Source organism: Mytilus edulis, chromosome 5 (assembly GCF_963676685.1).
Source record: "Mytilus edulis chromosome 5, xbMytEdul2.2, whole genome shotgun sequence".
NCBI classification, from domain to species: domain Eukaryota; kingdom Metazoa; phylum Mollusca; class Bivalvia; order Mytilida; family Mytilidae; genus Mytilus; species Mytilus edulis.
The window spans coordinates 30,916,529-30,933,044 of NC_092348.1; the positions used below are offsets into that span (position 1 = coordinate 30,916,529).

The 16,516-nt window shown below is 32.0% G+C and overlaps 1 protein-coding gene across 9 annotated transcripts in view; it reads left to right on the forward strand.

Moving 5' to 3' along the window:
- Positions 1-16,269, forward strand: part of LOC139523419 (uncharacterized) — a 32,650-nt gene extending 16,381 nt beyond the window's left edge. For 8 of the 9 annotated variants that reach the window (XM_071317454.1, XM_071317452.1, XM_071317449.1 and 5 more), the window contains 9 exons: positions 1,378-1,598; positions 2,493-2,659; positions 3,378-3,628; positions 3,983-4,611; positions 5,452-5,754; positions 6,279-6,470; positions 11,114-11,261; positions 11,934-12,175; positions 14,328-16,269. In XM_071317454.1, coding sequence (XP_071173555.1) covers positions 1,378-1,598; positions 2,493-2,659; positions 3,378-3,628; positions 3,983-4,611; positions 5,452-5,754; positions 6,279-6,470; positions 11,114-11,261; positions 11,934-12,175; positions 14,328-14,774 — 2,600 coding nt within the window. In that variant the 3' untranslated portion in view covers positions 14,775-16,269. Of the gene's footprint in view, positions 1-1,377; positions 1,599-2,492; positions 2,660-3,377; positions 3,629-3,982; positions 4,612-5,451; positions 5,755-6,278; positions 6,471-11,113; positions 11,262-11,933; positions 12,428-14,327 lie in introns of those variants that run through there. The other variant, XM_071317455.1, reaches the window with a different exon arrangement.
- Positions 16,270-16,516: the final 247 nt, after the last annotated feature.

Consider the following 16,516-nt stretch of genomic DNA (forward strand, 5'->3'; position numbering starts at 1 on the left):
GTAAGACATAAATGTTCACACTTACACATTTTTATTATTATTTTTTAAGACCAAAGTTATTTTTAGTCTTTTCCTTTTGTTTTACTGTTTCATCTGTCATTTTCTTGTTTTAAATGTTTGTTTTATTTGCTGTTTGTGGTCGGTTAGTTTGTCTTTTGTTGGTTTGTTTGTTTTATTTATCCTTGATTATCGCGTCTTATTGTGCGTTTTTGTAATGCGAGGAAGGGTGTGTTTGACACTGTAAATTTCTTAATATTTCAAAAATCTGTTTTTATAGGGCTAATTTGATAAGAAATCTGACGTTTTACTAACACATACATATTTATATTTGATATGCTCAGGGAAGGAATTTCTTTATATGCGTTTTCTTGTGACTTAAATTTCTTTCTAATATTTTATTGGTTTTCTTTAATTTTGTGGTTTTTTTTTAGAGGTAAGTGGGTTGTCCTTTTTGTGATTGCTGTTTGACATTGATTTACTTTATTAAATTCATTTACGACTCAAATTTGCTTCAAAGTTGTTTACAATTTCAAATCAATTTGTTTCATTTAACAAAAAACAAAATATTACTTGTCTAACTTGATTGACAATTTAAGACGTTTGTGTCAGGCGAACGATTCAGGCTCCTGTATTACTCTAGATTCCCTTGGTAATGGTGTTCATGATTTTGAGTGTCCCTTGGTGTATCTCTTTTCATTTACCAAGAAGATACATATGCTCATACACAATACCAGATTACTTACAGCTTTATTTATAGTCAGTATATACAGAACAACTTGGAAAGTATAAGCTCTTTCGTGATAACATGAGAACCTTTCAACAAGCAAAAATACATTAATTTACACATGTATTTGTCACATACCATGTTTTCCCATATATTTCAAAAACTACTTATTTGGATCATTTTTTGTTAAATGTTAATCATAATCATCTTAGTACCAAACGAAAGCAACAGTGTGATACGTGATTTGTTAATTGTTCATATTTTTGTTGTACAGAGTACCCATAAAAACATGTACACATACAATATCACATAGCAAACTTTAGTTTATAGTCTGGCAACACAAAACGTGAAGCCTTTCTTCCTCAGGTTGTTGACACAAATTGCAGCATGCACGTATAGGGTAAACAACAAAAGCAAAAGAATGGTGATTTTCAACATAATAAAATGTCGATAAGTTGAGTGTTCATTAAACTGATGGGGGTCAACCCGATTATCTTTAAAAAGAAATTCGTGCTCTCATGTTGCAGTATCACTGACCTTAATCCAGTAGAATTCGTTGTGCATGTGATGTTCTAACTGCACTGCTAATAGGTCATAATTTAATGACTAACAAAAACTAGTTGCCTTTTTAATTTCTTTCTTTTGTATTATAGATTATCATACCCATCCATGTAATAGAGAATGTTTAGACGATTCTGAACCTAAAGAATGTAAATATGATTTTACCATAGAGTATTACTACACCCTGACTCAGGCTTGTTATGATTGTCCATATAATATCACTGACTGTTTACGTCCACATTGTGTGTCTGCAGATGGTGTGTCACGTGCAATTATGACAGTTAACAGGAAGTTGCCTGGACCAGCCATACATGTAAGTCGAATAACTCTTTGGTGTTAAATCAATTTGGCACATGTGTTTGTTAAAGAAGTATTAATTTGTATAAATTAGACCTAAATGTGTTTCTAGACACCAAATTGTAAAACAACCAGAGTGAAGACAAAGGAACCAAGTAAACTATATCAATAATAAACCAACGTTTCAATTTGTATCGGAATACATTTTATCTATTCTAAAATAGTTGTTTTGGGCGCGTAAATGTGTACCTTCATCAAAGAAACTAGCCTTATAATTCAGACACCCATCATGCATTAAATTCATCAGTGGCACTCTAGTCAAATTAATAGACCACTTTCGAGTTCATCCGTCACCGGAAAAAACTCGTCAAATATACGCGCCTTTATGACGTCATTTACCAGATAGAGGGGGTCGCCTGTATCCCTGCACTATTTACGTTCATCAAGCGTCTTGGTGATCGTCATTGTGCAGGATAAACTAGAAATAATGGTTGTTCTGTAGGTACTTAATGACAATTCCCTAATGACATCAATGCTGATTGTCAATTTTGAGAATTCAATTTGTCGTATAATTCGTACAATGTAGAATTATAGTTTTCCAACCACTCGCTCAACATTGGAATGGAAGTGACGACGCCCCTAAACGCACAAATGACGTTCACTAAAACCAGAGTTTTTGACGGAAATGCATCGAACTCGAAAGTTGTCTGAAAGACAAAATTATAACAATCTAAAGAGCATTGCATTGTAAACTAAACATACCAACATGTTTTTCCTTGAAAAATGCTGCAAGGAAAGGTTTAATGTTTATCCTCACTGAATCAGTACCATGTATTTCACTCAAGTGAGGAAGACTCAAATACAATGTATCATATGTAACTTGAGTTTATGTTTCTTATTTCTTTTAAAGGTGTGCAAGGGGGACTCAGTAGTAGTAAATGTGAAAAATATGTTAGAAGGAGGCGAAGGCGTGTCACTCCATTGGCATGGTGTTCTTCAAGAAGGTACCCCACACATGGATGGCGTCACTATGATAACACAATGCCCTATTCATACTCATACCACATTTCAATATAGGTAATTATAGAAATACTTTTATTCGTATGGTAAACAACTTTTTCAAAATGATTTATTTATTTAAATCTTGTAAATTCCATAAGACAATTAACATCCGAATCTATTGTTTTATGTTATTGTCAGAAAATCAAACGTTCAGACCATTATGACAAACTGGTATAACCCCTTCAACCACAAGATGTATTTATGATCTTGTTAAAATCAATTTTTTTGTCATATTTGTAATAGGAACAATGTTGATGTAAGATAATAACAATCTGTTATCATATTGAGCAAGAGTACAACTGTCAAAGTGTAACCGCACTATACACATAGTTGCCTACAGCGTTGATATATCTTTGATTCTCATGTAGATAAGACAAAGACGAGACAAAACAAATACTTTATTTAAGTCTCTTCATTTGTTACATATTAAATATACAGCTTATTAAATTACAACTTTTCAATAAGAGCCATTCTATAAAGAGTTATTAGAGACTGTAGCAGTTTTATTTGTAAATATGCCTTGTCTGTGCTATGTATCCATTATTAACAATTCACAAGAATATATACTTCAGTAAAACACCTGTCAAGTTCATTATAACTCATACTTGTGCTTCATAAAAGGTGCAATTGTGATTTGAACCAAGGTATCATGTAGATCACATGCACATGTATTTCTAGAAAAAAAACCAAGTAAAACAACATATATAGAAAAACTGCAAATTTCTTCATTCAGATTTAAAGCAAATGATCCTGGAACACATTTCTGGCATGCCCATTCCGGTCAGCAGAGAACAGATGGTATGTTTGGATCTTTTATCATCAGACGGCCAAGGTCACACGATGCAAGCTCTATTTTCTACGATGAAGATTTCCCTGAACACACTATTATGTTAAACGATTGGTTAGATCAGATGGGAGCAGAAGCTTTTGCTGCGGGACATCATGCTATGAAAGACCATTTCCCTAGTTCAATTCTCATTAATGGTAAATTATACTTTGTACTTATTACTCCATTGATTTGATATAACCGGATGTGACGTAACTATATGTCATTTTTTTCACGATAGGTTCAAAAACGGTTCTAACAAATAATTCGATCTTACTTAAAATAAATTTGTACAAAACAACGAGCTCGGATTAAAGTTAATCTTATTTTCATTAATAAATAGAAAATGAAACCTTAAAACATATATGAAAAAACTATCAAGATGCGCGTCTCTGTGAGCTTTCTACAGGTGCTAACAAACTTGTTGCACACTAGATAATTCTATTATTATGAACACTATATATACTAATTTAAACTAAATGATAATACAATATTTTTATGTTTTTGAACAGGACGAGGAACTGTCAAGGAATTTAATGAAATGACAGATCACAGTTCTCACGGTTCCCACCATACAGATACGACTTTACCAGAAGATATGATTATGGACACTTTGACAACTACTCGGACAATGGAAATGACGCACGCTGATCATATGTTTGACCACATGATGCACAAAAGAAGTTCAGAACATGCAGAAATGCAATCGGTTCATAATATGCATAATATGGATACTGGCGCTCACAGTATGTCTGATCTCGATGCACGTCATACGCCGCATGCACTTTTCAAAGTTAAACAAGGGAAGAGATATCGCTTCCGAATAATTAGTAATGGCATCGCCAACTGTCCTATACAGTTCTCCATCGATCACCATAGTTTAACTATGATATCAACAGACGGATCACCATTCAATCCCATCTTAGTTGAATCATTCACCATTTTTGCAGGCGAAAGATATGATTTTGTTCTGACTGCTAATCAGCATAAGCGAAACTATTGGATTAGAGCACGAGGACTAGCCGAGTGTGGACCTGAATACAAATCTGTTAGTCAGACGGCGTTCCTTACATATGAAGATGCTGCTATTGTTTTACCCCCAGAATCTCCTGATTATCAAAGTGGAAATAGACAAGGGCTGGTATGTAATTAAGCAAATACGACATAAAATAAGGAATACGTAAATAAGGCACCAACAAAAAACTTTAAACCATATTTAAAAATTAGAATACTATCGTAAACAATATTCATGTTTTAATAGCAGTAGTCAGCACTTCGTTTATATGGTCATTTTTATGAATAAACTGTTTGCAAAAGTAAGAAGTATTCGAAATACTAATTTTCTTATCCCAGGCATAGCCGTATTTGGAAAAAAATTTTGGAATTTCAGCTCCTCAATGCTCTTCAACTTTATACTTGTTTAAATTTTTAACTATTTTGATTTGAGCATCACTGATGAGTCTTATGTAGACCAGACGCCAGCAGGCTTGTATAAAAATTACAAGCCTGGTGGCGTTGATAACTAGTAGCTCATGTACTGAGTATTTTTAAGTTTTCAATGAATAACTACTGGTTAACTAAAGTTGAATTCTAGTATGAATATAAGATGTTTTTATCAAAAGTAACAATGAAAGTTATTTCCATAAATATGACTAGACGAGCAAAGCAAGTTCTGGTTACCTCAAGCTTTTGAAAGTTAATTATATCTACTACTAACTTGATTTGTTTTAAGCATGACATATATTAAACAGGGATTGTGACCTAGTGGTATTCAGAAACGATATCGATTGAACACATGTGTTTCTAAAAAAAAACCTTGAAAACTTATGTTTCATACAATAAAATTAAACGCCTACGTTTAAAAACTTTAAACTAAAATTGTTGCTAAATATAACAATTGAAACTGTTTTCAATTGGATTAACTGACAATGAATTTCTTAAGACACAACCTCTTTGCAACGTCTATTATTTGTTCTTGTAGATGCTTAATCCATTAAATATCGGACCATCAAGAGGATTTATCACTGTAGATCAACTGGATTCTTTAGTTCCAGATGACGATGTATTAAAACCAGTACCAGATAAGAAGTTTTACATAGCTATGGATTTTAATATGGTTGAAAACCCATATTTTCAGAACAGCAAATACTATTCACTTAATACCATGATGAACCGACATGGACATGGGAAACACAGCATGCATATGTTGTCACCACAGCTTAATCATATATCATTTATGGTTCCTCCATCACCCCCACTTTCTCAACATTCAAAGACTATAGATGTAAGTTTTGAAAAACGTTTTTATTCTGCTTGATATCGATGTTTTATATATTATTTATATATTTTTTTACAAGTTAAAAGTGTTGTTCTGTATTCATTTTGTAATTGATGAAGTCCAACTTCTTAAGACATTGTCGTTCTTAAGTGTATGTTCCTCAAGTTAAAAGTTCAGTCCTATATTTCTTTTTGCGATTATTGAAGTCCTGCTTCCTTAGATATTTGTGTGCTTGAGAAGACGTGCAATTTCGGTTCCTTATTAGTAAATGTTCTGTTTTGATAGAAACATTCTAAATAATAAGGTTGTTTTTAGCAAAATTCATTTGGTATAATACTTTACAATATTTGTAGCTTTCTTTGAATACAATATTAGTAGCACAATTCGAGTTATTGAGTAAGTGATTATCAATAAAGACCGTTATTATCTATAGCTTTATATTATTAAGCTGATTAAGTTTGTTTCTCAGAGGTTTTTGTTCGTTTCTCGTAGCAAGAGTTTGATATATGATAATCTAAATATGTTTACAGGACTTTTTTTGCAATGAAGAAACTATGAGTGATAAGGATTGTGCCACAGAATTCTGTCAATGTACTCATCGTATCAAAGTACAGCTTGGAGAAGTTATTGAACTTGTACTGGTGGATGAAGGAAAATCACAGAATAATAACCATCCAATGCATTTGCATGGTCATAGTTTCAGAGTAGTAGCGATGGAAAAGGTAAGAGTATTTAATACAGTATATATTACCAAACTAAAGCTATTTGAATGTAACAGGATATACAGGAATGGTTTCTTCTATTTATATGTCTAGACTTCCCCACACTGGAAGGTCAACGATAAGGGGAAAACATTACCCGTCAACGTAATTACACTCATCGAAACTATCCCAAGTTAGGACAAAACAGTTAAGCTATATGCAAGTCTCATAAAACGATATGGCAAATTAAGTTACAAACCAAATCGAAAGAATCAACTCCACAAGTAAAGAATTTGTACGGTCGATAGGGTGAGCGTCACCCGTTATACCACCCACTAATACGGAATAAGACGCACTAGGTATACTTACATGTCAGAAGAGTATTTTTTTTTTTTTATCTAAACCAGGACCCATGCATCGAATTTTTAGCTCACCTGGTCCGAAGGGCCAAGTGAGCTTTTCCCATCACTTTGCGTCCGGCGTCCGTCGTCCGTCGTCCGTCGTCCGTCGTCGTCCGTCGTCGTCGTCCGTCGTCGTTAACTTTTACAAAAATCTTCTCCTCTGAAACTACTGGGCCAAATTAAACCAAACTTGGCCACAACCATCATTGGGGTATGTAGTTTAAAAAATGTGTGGCGTGACCCAGCCAACCAACCAAGATGGCCGCCATGGCTAAAAATAGAACATAGGGGTAAAATGCATTTTTTGGCTTGTAACTCAAAAACCAAAGCATTTAGAGCAAATCTGACATGGGGTAAAATTGTTTAGCAGGTCAAGATCTATCTGCCCTGAAATTTTCAGATGAATCGGACAACCCGTTGTTGGGTTGCTGCCCCTGAATTGATAATTTTAAGGAAATTTTGCTGTTTTTGGTTATTATCTTGAATATTATTATAGATAGAGATAAACTGTAAACAGCAATAATGTTCAGCAAAGTAAGATTTACAAATAAGTCAACATGACCGAAATGGTCAGTTGACCCCTTTAGGAGTTATTGCCCTTTTTAGTCCATTTTTAACCATTTTTCGTAAATCTTAGGTATCTTTTACAAAAATCTTCTCCTCTGAAACTACTGGGACAAATTAATCCAAACTTGGCCACAATCATCATTGGGGTATGTAGTTTAAAAAATGTGTGGCGTGACCCGGCCAACCAACCAAGATGGCCGCCATGGCTAAAAATAGAACATAGGGGTAAAATGCAGTTTTTGGCTTATAACTCAAAAACCAAAGCATTTAGAGCAAATCTGACAGGAAGTAAAATTGTTTACCAGGTCAAGATCTATCTGCCCTGAAATTTTCAGATGAATCGGACATTCTGTTGTTGGGTTACTGCCCCTGAAATGGTAATTTTAAGGAAATTTGGCTGTTTTTGGTTATTATCTTGAATATTATTATAGATAGAGATAAACTGTAAACAGCAATAATGTTCAGCAAAGTAAGATCTACAAATAAGTCAACATGACCAAAATGGTCAGTTGACCACTTTAGGAGTTATTGCCCTTTATAGTCAATTTTTAACCATTTTTCGTAAATCTTAGTAATCTTTTAGAAAAATCTTCTCCTCTGAAACTACTGGGCCAAATTTAACCAAACTTAGCCATAATTGGGGTATCTAGTTAAAAAAATGTGTCCAGTAACTCGGCCAACAAACCAAGATGGCCGCCATGGCTAAAAATAGAACATGGGGGTAAAATGCAGTTTTTGGCTTATAACTCAAAAACCAAAGCATTAAGAGCAAATCTGACAGGAAGTAAAATTGTTGATCAGGTCACGATCTATCTGCCCTGGAATTTTCAGATGAATCGGATAATCGGTTGTTAGGTTGCTGCCCCTGAATTGGTAATTTTGAGGAAATTTTGCTGTTTTTTTTGTTATCTTGAATATTATTATAGATAGAGATAAACTGTTTACAGCAATAATGTACAGCAAAGTAAGAACTAAAAATAAGTCACTATGACCAAAATAGTCAATTGACCCCCTAAGGAGTTATTGCCCTTCATAGTCAATTTTAACAATTTTGTTAAAATTTGAAGATTTTCAATAACATTTTCCACAGAAAGAACTGTTATAGATAGAGATAATTGTAAGCAGCAAGAATGTTTAGTAAAGTAAGATCTACAAACACATCACCATCACCAAAACACAATTTTGTCATGAATCCATCTGTGTCCATTGTTTAATATTCACAAAGACCAAGGTGAGCGACACAGGCTCTTTAGAGCCTCTAGTTATAATAAAGGAAGCCATTATAAGAAATGAGAATGAACGTGAGAAAAATGCAGCTGAGCCTTACATTTCTGTAAATTACTTCCCCATATTTTATCTGATCATCTTCTACTTTATAAATATTGAGGTATTTATATAGATTTTGTTCTAAATGACACGAAACTTGAATTTCCGTTGCTTTACATATTTTTTATTCCTGTAAAATTACTCTGCTAGTCTATCCTTTCAAACTGCAGTAATTTCCATTGCTTACTTATTTACCTCTGCAAAACATTTTTTGGCCAAACGTTTCAAAATCTGGGTCATTATTGCCCTTCAACTTCGTTCATCACTTTTTTTCATTTAGGGTACACTTGTGGGAACTTTGCAGAGGAAATTCGCATCTTGCCTAAGCATTTTAAATTATAATGGGTTTATGACTAGGTATCTATCTTATGGCTATTGCAATACATGTTATCAATTGTCATCAACAATTAACGCATTGCAGATGTAAAGTCACTCATTGATTCAAAACAACTATTATAAATGAACTATGACTATGTTGTACATGTCGGTATCAATTTACTATAACCTCAAATGTTGTAAAGGCAATGAAGACAATGCTTGTACAAAAAAAAAAACGAAAATAGACACTTGGTTTGGTACAAGACATATCCTTAACCATAAAACAAAATCTCTAGTCATTTACTGAGCAATAAATTATACAACTATGTCTGTAATGATCGCGTAACAATGATTTGCATCAAATAAAGAATAATATCACATCGTTATTAGGTATAAAAATTAGCTTACACGACAGAAAGTCAAAACTACAAAATTTTAATTGCATATATATCTTTTCAGTTAATTTGTCATAATACATAATGATTGTATTAAAGATTTATAACATAAGATTTTATAATATGACCTTCTTATATCAAAATTTGGAATACAAACCTGAAAGAATTTCTAATTTAAGCGTAGTCTGATTTTGCGTTTTTTCCCGTCAAATCACGACATTCCTACTTCTTTGGAATGTATTTTAAGAGAATATACCCAAAAACTTATATAGGGTTTATTATGACTTTATTCAGTATTAAAACTATATAATATTCACTAGTTGCTTCTTTGAAAATAATTTAATGATCAAGGGGACACAATCCAAAATGTTGTTTGTAACACTGTGAACTATTCACTTAAATATTTTGAAAAAAAACCAGCAACTTTTCAAAAAGAGTTTATAAAGAGCTTTCTTTTCAATTCAACATACATTTTTAGTTTTTATGAGTAATAAACAGTCTGTGTATTTTCTTTAACACTTTATTTAGATTGAGTTTCTGTTTATTTAGTATAATGTGTTTAACTCGTACCGTCCAAAATTACCATAATGTTTTAACTGTTCCATGGAGTCTATTGGGTTGTGATGCTCATGAATGAAATTGATACTTTTACTCGGTTTCAAAATAACAAGCCTTTTATTACACTTGTATAATATATATATTAATAGGGGAATAATAGAAAGAATTAAAAGAGCAAAACATATAGATCAATGTGCTTGTTTTTGAGATATTTACAATTGAAATTTTGCCGTGAAAATGTTCTCTCTTGATTTTTCATAGCTTTATTATTGCCAAGTGCTCAAAAACTATAAAAAAAATAACAATGATTTCATAAGTATACATGTGAAAGATTTATAAAAAGAAAAATGGGGATCAATTGGCAAACATTGTTAATTTATTTAATTGGATAAAACCAGAGGATTCAGAAAATCTGACAAAAATCCAAAACATGACAAGTGAACATCCTTAACTGAAATATCATGTTTTGTAGTAGGTCATGAAATAAGTAGTTGCAGTATTAAAAAGGTGCCATACAGTCATTCATTAAAAGCAAAAGAAAGTGTCAAGTCTTTGTTTCGATTGTTGCAAGCTAGCAAGGTGTATGGTTCAAAATGTAGTTGATGTTTCTTCGATAATAAGGCCCCTCATGGGGGGGTCCTAGTAATCACATAATCACCATTTTTTTGCCAATATAATCACATAATCATTAAATATTTGCTTATCTTTAGTAATCAAATAATCATAAACTAAAAATACAGTCCTAGGTAATCAAATAATCATGAAATATTTGGCTTAATAATCAAATAATCATTAAAAAAACGGCCAAGTAATCACATAATCAAAAACCCCATGAGGGCCCTCGATAATGCGCGGAGCCTTCTATTAAGAATAATCGATGCCTTCAAAATTATAAAATAAAGGGAGTGTGATCGATTTTAAAAATACTTCTCAAGCCTTATTCAGCGCTCAAGTTAAATTTTTTTCAAACGGCTGTTCAGAAGAGCATCGTTTACATAAAAGAAGTGTTTAAGCAAGCCAACCGATGCATATATCTTTTTCGGAAACAATTAAAAATGCAAAAATATTTACAGCTCTCTTAAACGATTTTCTTTCACAGCTAAATACATCAACGACAGTCGAGTTTGTTAAGGTGTTGGATGCAATGGGACAAATCAAACGGAAGTTAACAAGAGCAGTGCTGAAGGATACAGTCACTGTTCCTGATGGGGGATATACTATTATACGATTCAAGGCAACAAACCCAGGTTAGAGTCAATTAAATTTTCTTACCAAGCTTGACAGAAGGGTGGAATTATATTTGATTTTATATAGCATGTTAGAGTCACTTCACACTTTTTACCACACTTAACAAAAGGGTGGAAATACATTTGATTTTATATAGCATGTTAGATCACATTAAGGATTTTAATATTTTTTTTGTGTTTCGAAAGTAAACAATATCAATACCCCTCCATGATAACTTTAATTTGGTTAATTTTGCATGGATAAAATCAGTAAACAACAATAGAACAGCAAATTGAAAAAGACATCTAGAGATAACCTAATGACGGAAAACAACAGGAAACAAGCAAGATGTTAAAAAAATGGATAAACCAACAGACAAACAATAGTAAACAAAACACAAAAGAGACAAATAAAGATAGAACAACACGAACTCCACCAAAAACGTAAGAGATTTGATACGATGTGATGGTTTTATACTGTAGTGTTTTATTACATTACATTCCCTTAGTTTATTCGCATAGACAAAAGGAACACACACAAATAAAAGTGTTTAGAAAATCACTTTGACATCGATATTTATGATGTCCGTTTATCTGCTGTCAATCTAATCTGATATTATTCAAAATAATTATGTACTGACAATGAAATATGTTAAAAGGTCTATCTTAATGATTCAATTTCATTGGTTTCAGGTTTTTGGTTGTTTCACTGTCATATAGCTTTTCACATGGCAATGGGAATGACTTTGGTCATTCAAGTTGGCGAAACACACCAAATGCCAAAACCTCCCAAAAGCTTTCCAAAATGTGGCGATTGGACTCCGGCATCAGTAGACGATGAAGTAACAGAAGACTTTAAATCATGTCCACAATTACCAACGTCTGTAGCGACATCTACAACAACTGTTTCCACGACAACGAAAGCACTCACAACAGTAATTGTCTTGCTAGTTTGCTGTCTGCTTAGCTAGCGCTTTTTAAAAACTAACTTACTAAAGAACTGTTCATTGAAATCCTAATGCTACTAAAAAATCCATGTTTGTGCAATGTGTCTTGAAAAGAGTATTTTTGATTAATTTACTTATACATGATTATAGTTTATGTCTGATTGAATGTGAAATCCTTTATATGTGTATACTAAATCTATATTTATTCATTAACATGCTTATTAAAATGTCTTGTTGCTATAATGTGTGTAATGTCGTTGTCTATGTCTTTAGAAAATATTTCATATAAATCATATTGATCACTTTAAATATCATTTATGTTACAAAAGTATTTCATGTTGCCACTTGATTGATATACCTAAATGCATATCGTGAATCTTAAAGAAAAATAAGCAAAGCTGTTAAACAAACGTACTCTGTTATTGCCGTAAACCAAAGAGGATCTCAGTAGTTTCATTGTTGATGTTTTTCGTACAGGATGCACTATCTGGGAAGTTAATCCTTTACTTTCGGTGTGTTAACATGTTGCACTCAAGGCAAATAATTATTTGTAATTCAATCAAACATGTAACAAATATTTTATTAGAACAGAATAATGTTATAGAAGTAGGCGACATCTGATGTCATTACGAATAAAAACGAATGAAAAGAGAAGAATTAACACAACACCTTTGCTAAGGATGAACATCAACAGCCCCTTGAACACCACGAAGAAAACCGAATATTACACAATTTGAATTAGTAAAAATAACGGGAATGGCAGCAGCAATCTAACGAATTAATATTAGGAACCTCATGGAATTCTTCCCCATAAATAGCAACAAATTAAAAGTGATAAGGATATTGATAGCCCATTCTATTGAATATCATGAAACTGTCTTAATTCTTTGTATTCTTTTGAATTTAAAACAGTTACAAGCAATATATAGTACAAGAATATGAATTTACGGTTGAGTATGTGTAATTCCTTCTAGAAAACAAAATAAATAGAGAAGCTTATTTTGGGCTATACTATATTTATATTTTCTATATCAAAACTGTTGATATCAAGGTTGCATCCATACATTATACATAATCAGTTTAATCTGTGTGTCTTTAACTAACGTCAATGCATTTGATAAAATCATTTAACAAAAACGATACATCTTTATTAACTAATATTGCTGTAAAGCATCACTTTATATACCTCTATAAGTAGTCGTATGAATAACATTGAAATATATATATTTATGACTGATAGGCATTAGAATATTTGAACATTAATGTATTAAAATTCGGAAAATATGTGCATACATGTATATGCGAACAATATAATAAATATATATTCATGTTTAATTCATTGAATTAATAACTAGGTTTGGGAATGGCATACTACTATTACTAAGTTTTAAAATGTTTTACTACAAAACTAAGTATGCAATCCTGGTATCTATGATAAGTCCGGAGAAGCGACATAGCTTTTGCATTAATTTTATCTGCCGTATACTGCATTTATTATGGATGATGGACTATGTTCATGTTGATTTATATAACGAGTACTAGATATTAATATTCCACTTGAAATTTACTAAATGTTAATCAAAACGAATGGTTTATATGTATGTTAGATAGATCAGATACACACATAACATATAAGTTGTATAGCTTCTCTGTTCGTTTCTTCTAACTGTTACTTAACTGTATTGAGAATTGATATACTTCCTTAACAGCAGAATTGTAATGGCGCAACTAACATTTTATATAGTCCACATGCATTGAATGATATATATTGTTTCGTGCTGTTTGTCTTGTTCTAATCTTAATAGCTGTTTAAAAAGATAATAATATTTTCCACTTGCGAACTGAATACAATGTTAACATTGAATTTCATGTGTTAATTTTTAAACTAGTATTATAATTATTTCTATGAATTATTGGATGTACGTTTATCCGGAATAAGGTTAAGTATCAAGGACTGTATGTTTTTATTTTTTTTCCTTTTACTGTTTTGATTATTATACTACTCTTTTTTATTTCTTTCATATAGTTCTATTTTTTCATCAACTATTATTATTGTTTCTTTCTTACTATATATTTCTATTTTTTCTCTTTCTGTTCTGCTTTTTCTATATTTCTAAGTTCTTCTTTACCTTCTTTGCAGCTACCATTGGAAAATCAATACTTGGGTGGTCTTTCACAGACACGTGACGTTGAAGGCAGCTCCGTTACACTTCATTATGTTCTTCTTTTGTGGATGACTGGTAAAAAGTCGAACAACACAACTCCAGCTTTAAATACGCCAAAACCCAATCGTTTAAACAATTATGGCCATTTTCCAATTCAAGTCAGCAATGGCGCCAAAAAGTTTCTGCCAAAACCTGCATATAATATACATGCTTTACGTAATATTCCTGACATTCCTATTCATCTAGCTGGACGTGCTCGGACTACTCTTCAGGAACTATTACAATATGCTAAACCACTTGACATGCGCAAACCTTCAAGAACGAGAGGAAGATCGTTAAAACGATTGAGACATAGGACAATTCTTGGAAAAAAATTATCAAATATTTTGAAGAAGCAACAGCTAAGAAGACTACATAGGTGATTTTAACATCACAAATACGGTACACTGTTGAAATCCACCAATTCTTTGGTCTCCGCTTTCATCCCAGAAATTAAACATGGGTGATGTTTTACAGCGAAAAAAGATCTTTACACATTGGATATTTGTGTAGTTAGTTTAACTGACAACAGCCAGGTATGGTTGTTAACGCTGGTTCACTTCGTGCTTTAGCATTGTTTATAGCTGGGAAACGTCTGTCAATTACACTGATTAACTCACACGCAGACACACAAAACACTTCTGGGTGTGTAGTACGAGTATTATCTGTACTCCTTGGAATAATAGACACATTTTGCCATTATTTTTTTCGATTTATAGATATTTTTAACCGATAGGAAAACGAAACTAATGCATAGTTTTCAAGTCAATTGTAGTTCTTGCATTTTATTGTTTTCATTAATGTGCATAGTTTTCTCATGGTATCACATATATAGTAAAGCAATAAGTTTTGGATTCTTAATAATAAAAAAAACCCCAAAAAGACTCATTCACAAGGGAAACGAAAAAAAAAAAACCACAGTTTATAATCAAATAGAGAAATATATGTATTGTTGTATGAAACTCATCTTTTGAATTTGAGAAAGTTCGGACTTTCACAATGGCAAACAAAAGCTATTTCCTGAAGAAGAAAAAAAATGCCTAGTTGTTTTATTTGTTTTCTATCAATCTACATCTCTTACATTTGATTTCAATGTATTTCTTTTTTTAATTCATTTATTTGATTGGTTAAATTTGTTTCTGTCCCTTTTATTTTAAGGATGAGGTTTTTTTTCTGACAGCGATTAAGGAAATAATTAAAAGACGAATTCCTGAAGTAAACACCAAACTGTGGTTTCTGCATAACATCTATTCTTGTAAATTAAGTAACAAAATCTCGGTACAAATTTTAAGTAAGCATTATTTAAGATAAAAGCATTCAGTGTATATTACCACAGTTATAGAATAATTATATATTTTAAAAATTAGTTATGTATGTATGTTTATCATTTTGTCATTTGTAACAAAATTCATTGTTGTTTTCATGTTTTGGTGTCTAGCTTTCATTCAATATGGCAATTCAAAGACAATTCAAGAATACTAAAATTAATAAAAATTTGAGATAAAAATAAAATACAGATCTGTAAAAAAAAACCCATCTGTACTGAATATTACAAATAAAGATTTGACATTATCTTACTTTGGGATACAGTTTATAAAATCACTGCATGCGTTCAGATTCTTTCTCTTCCTTTGTATTTGAGTATTCGGAGGAAATATATATAAAAAAAATATTGCAACACCCGATACATCGATCTCCGTCATTAAAGTATTAATGAAAAGTCCAATACACATCTTACGATAATTTGATTCGTTTGTGTTGTATGGTGTAAACATGGTTCATTAATTGACAATAATTTTATGTCAAGTATATGTTGATTTTTATTGTTTCACCTTGACAATGTTGTTATGTGATGACAAATAAAGATTTTGGAATAACTGTTGTTTTAGAATGACAATGACGCAGCATTATCTGATTAGTTAGAATTCTGGTTTCTTTTGCATTAATTTTATGTCCAACCTACGATAGGAGAGGAGCATTATGTTTACTATCCTGTGGGTCTGTTAATTCGTTCGTTCGTTCGTTCTTCTGTCCGTCTGTCCCGCTTCAGATTTAAGTTTTTGGTCAGGGTAGTTTTTGATGAAGTTGATTTTCCTACTTTTTATGTCAAAGAAGTAGGTTCAGT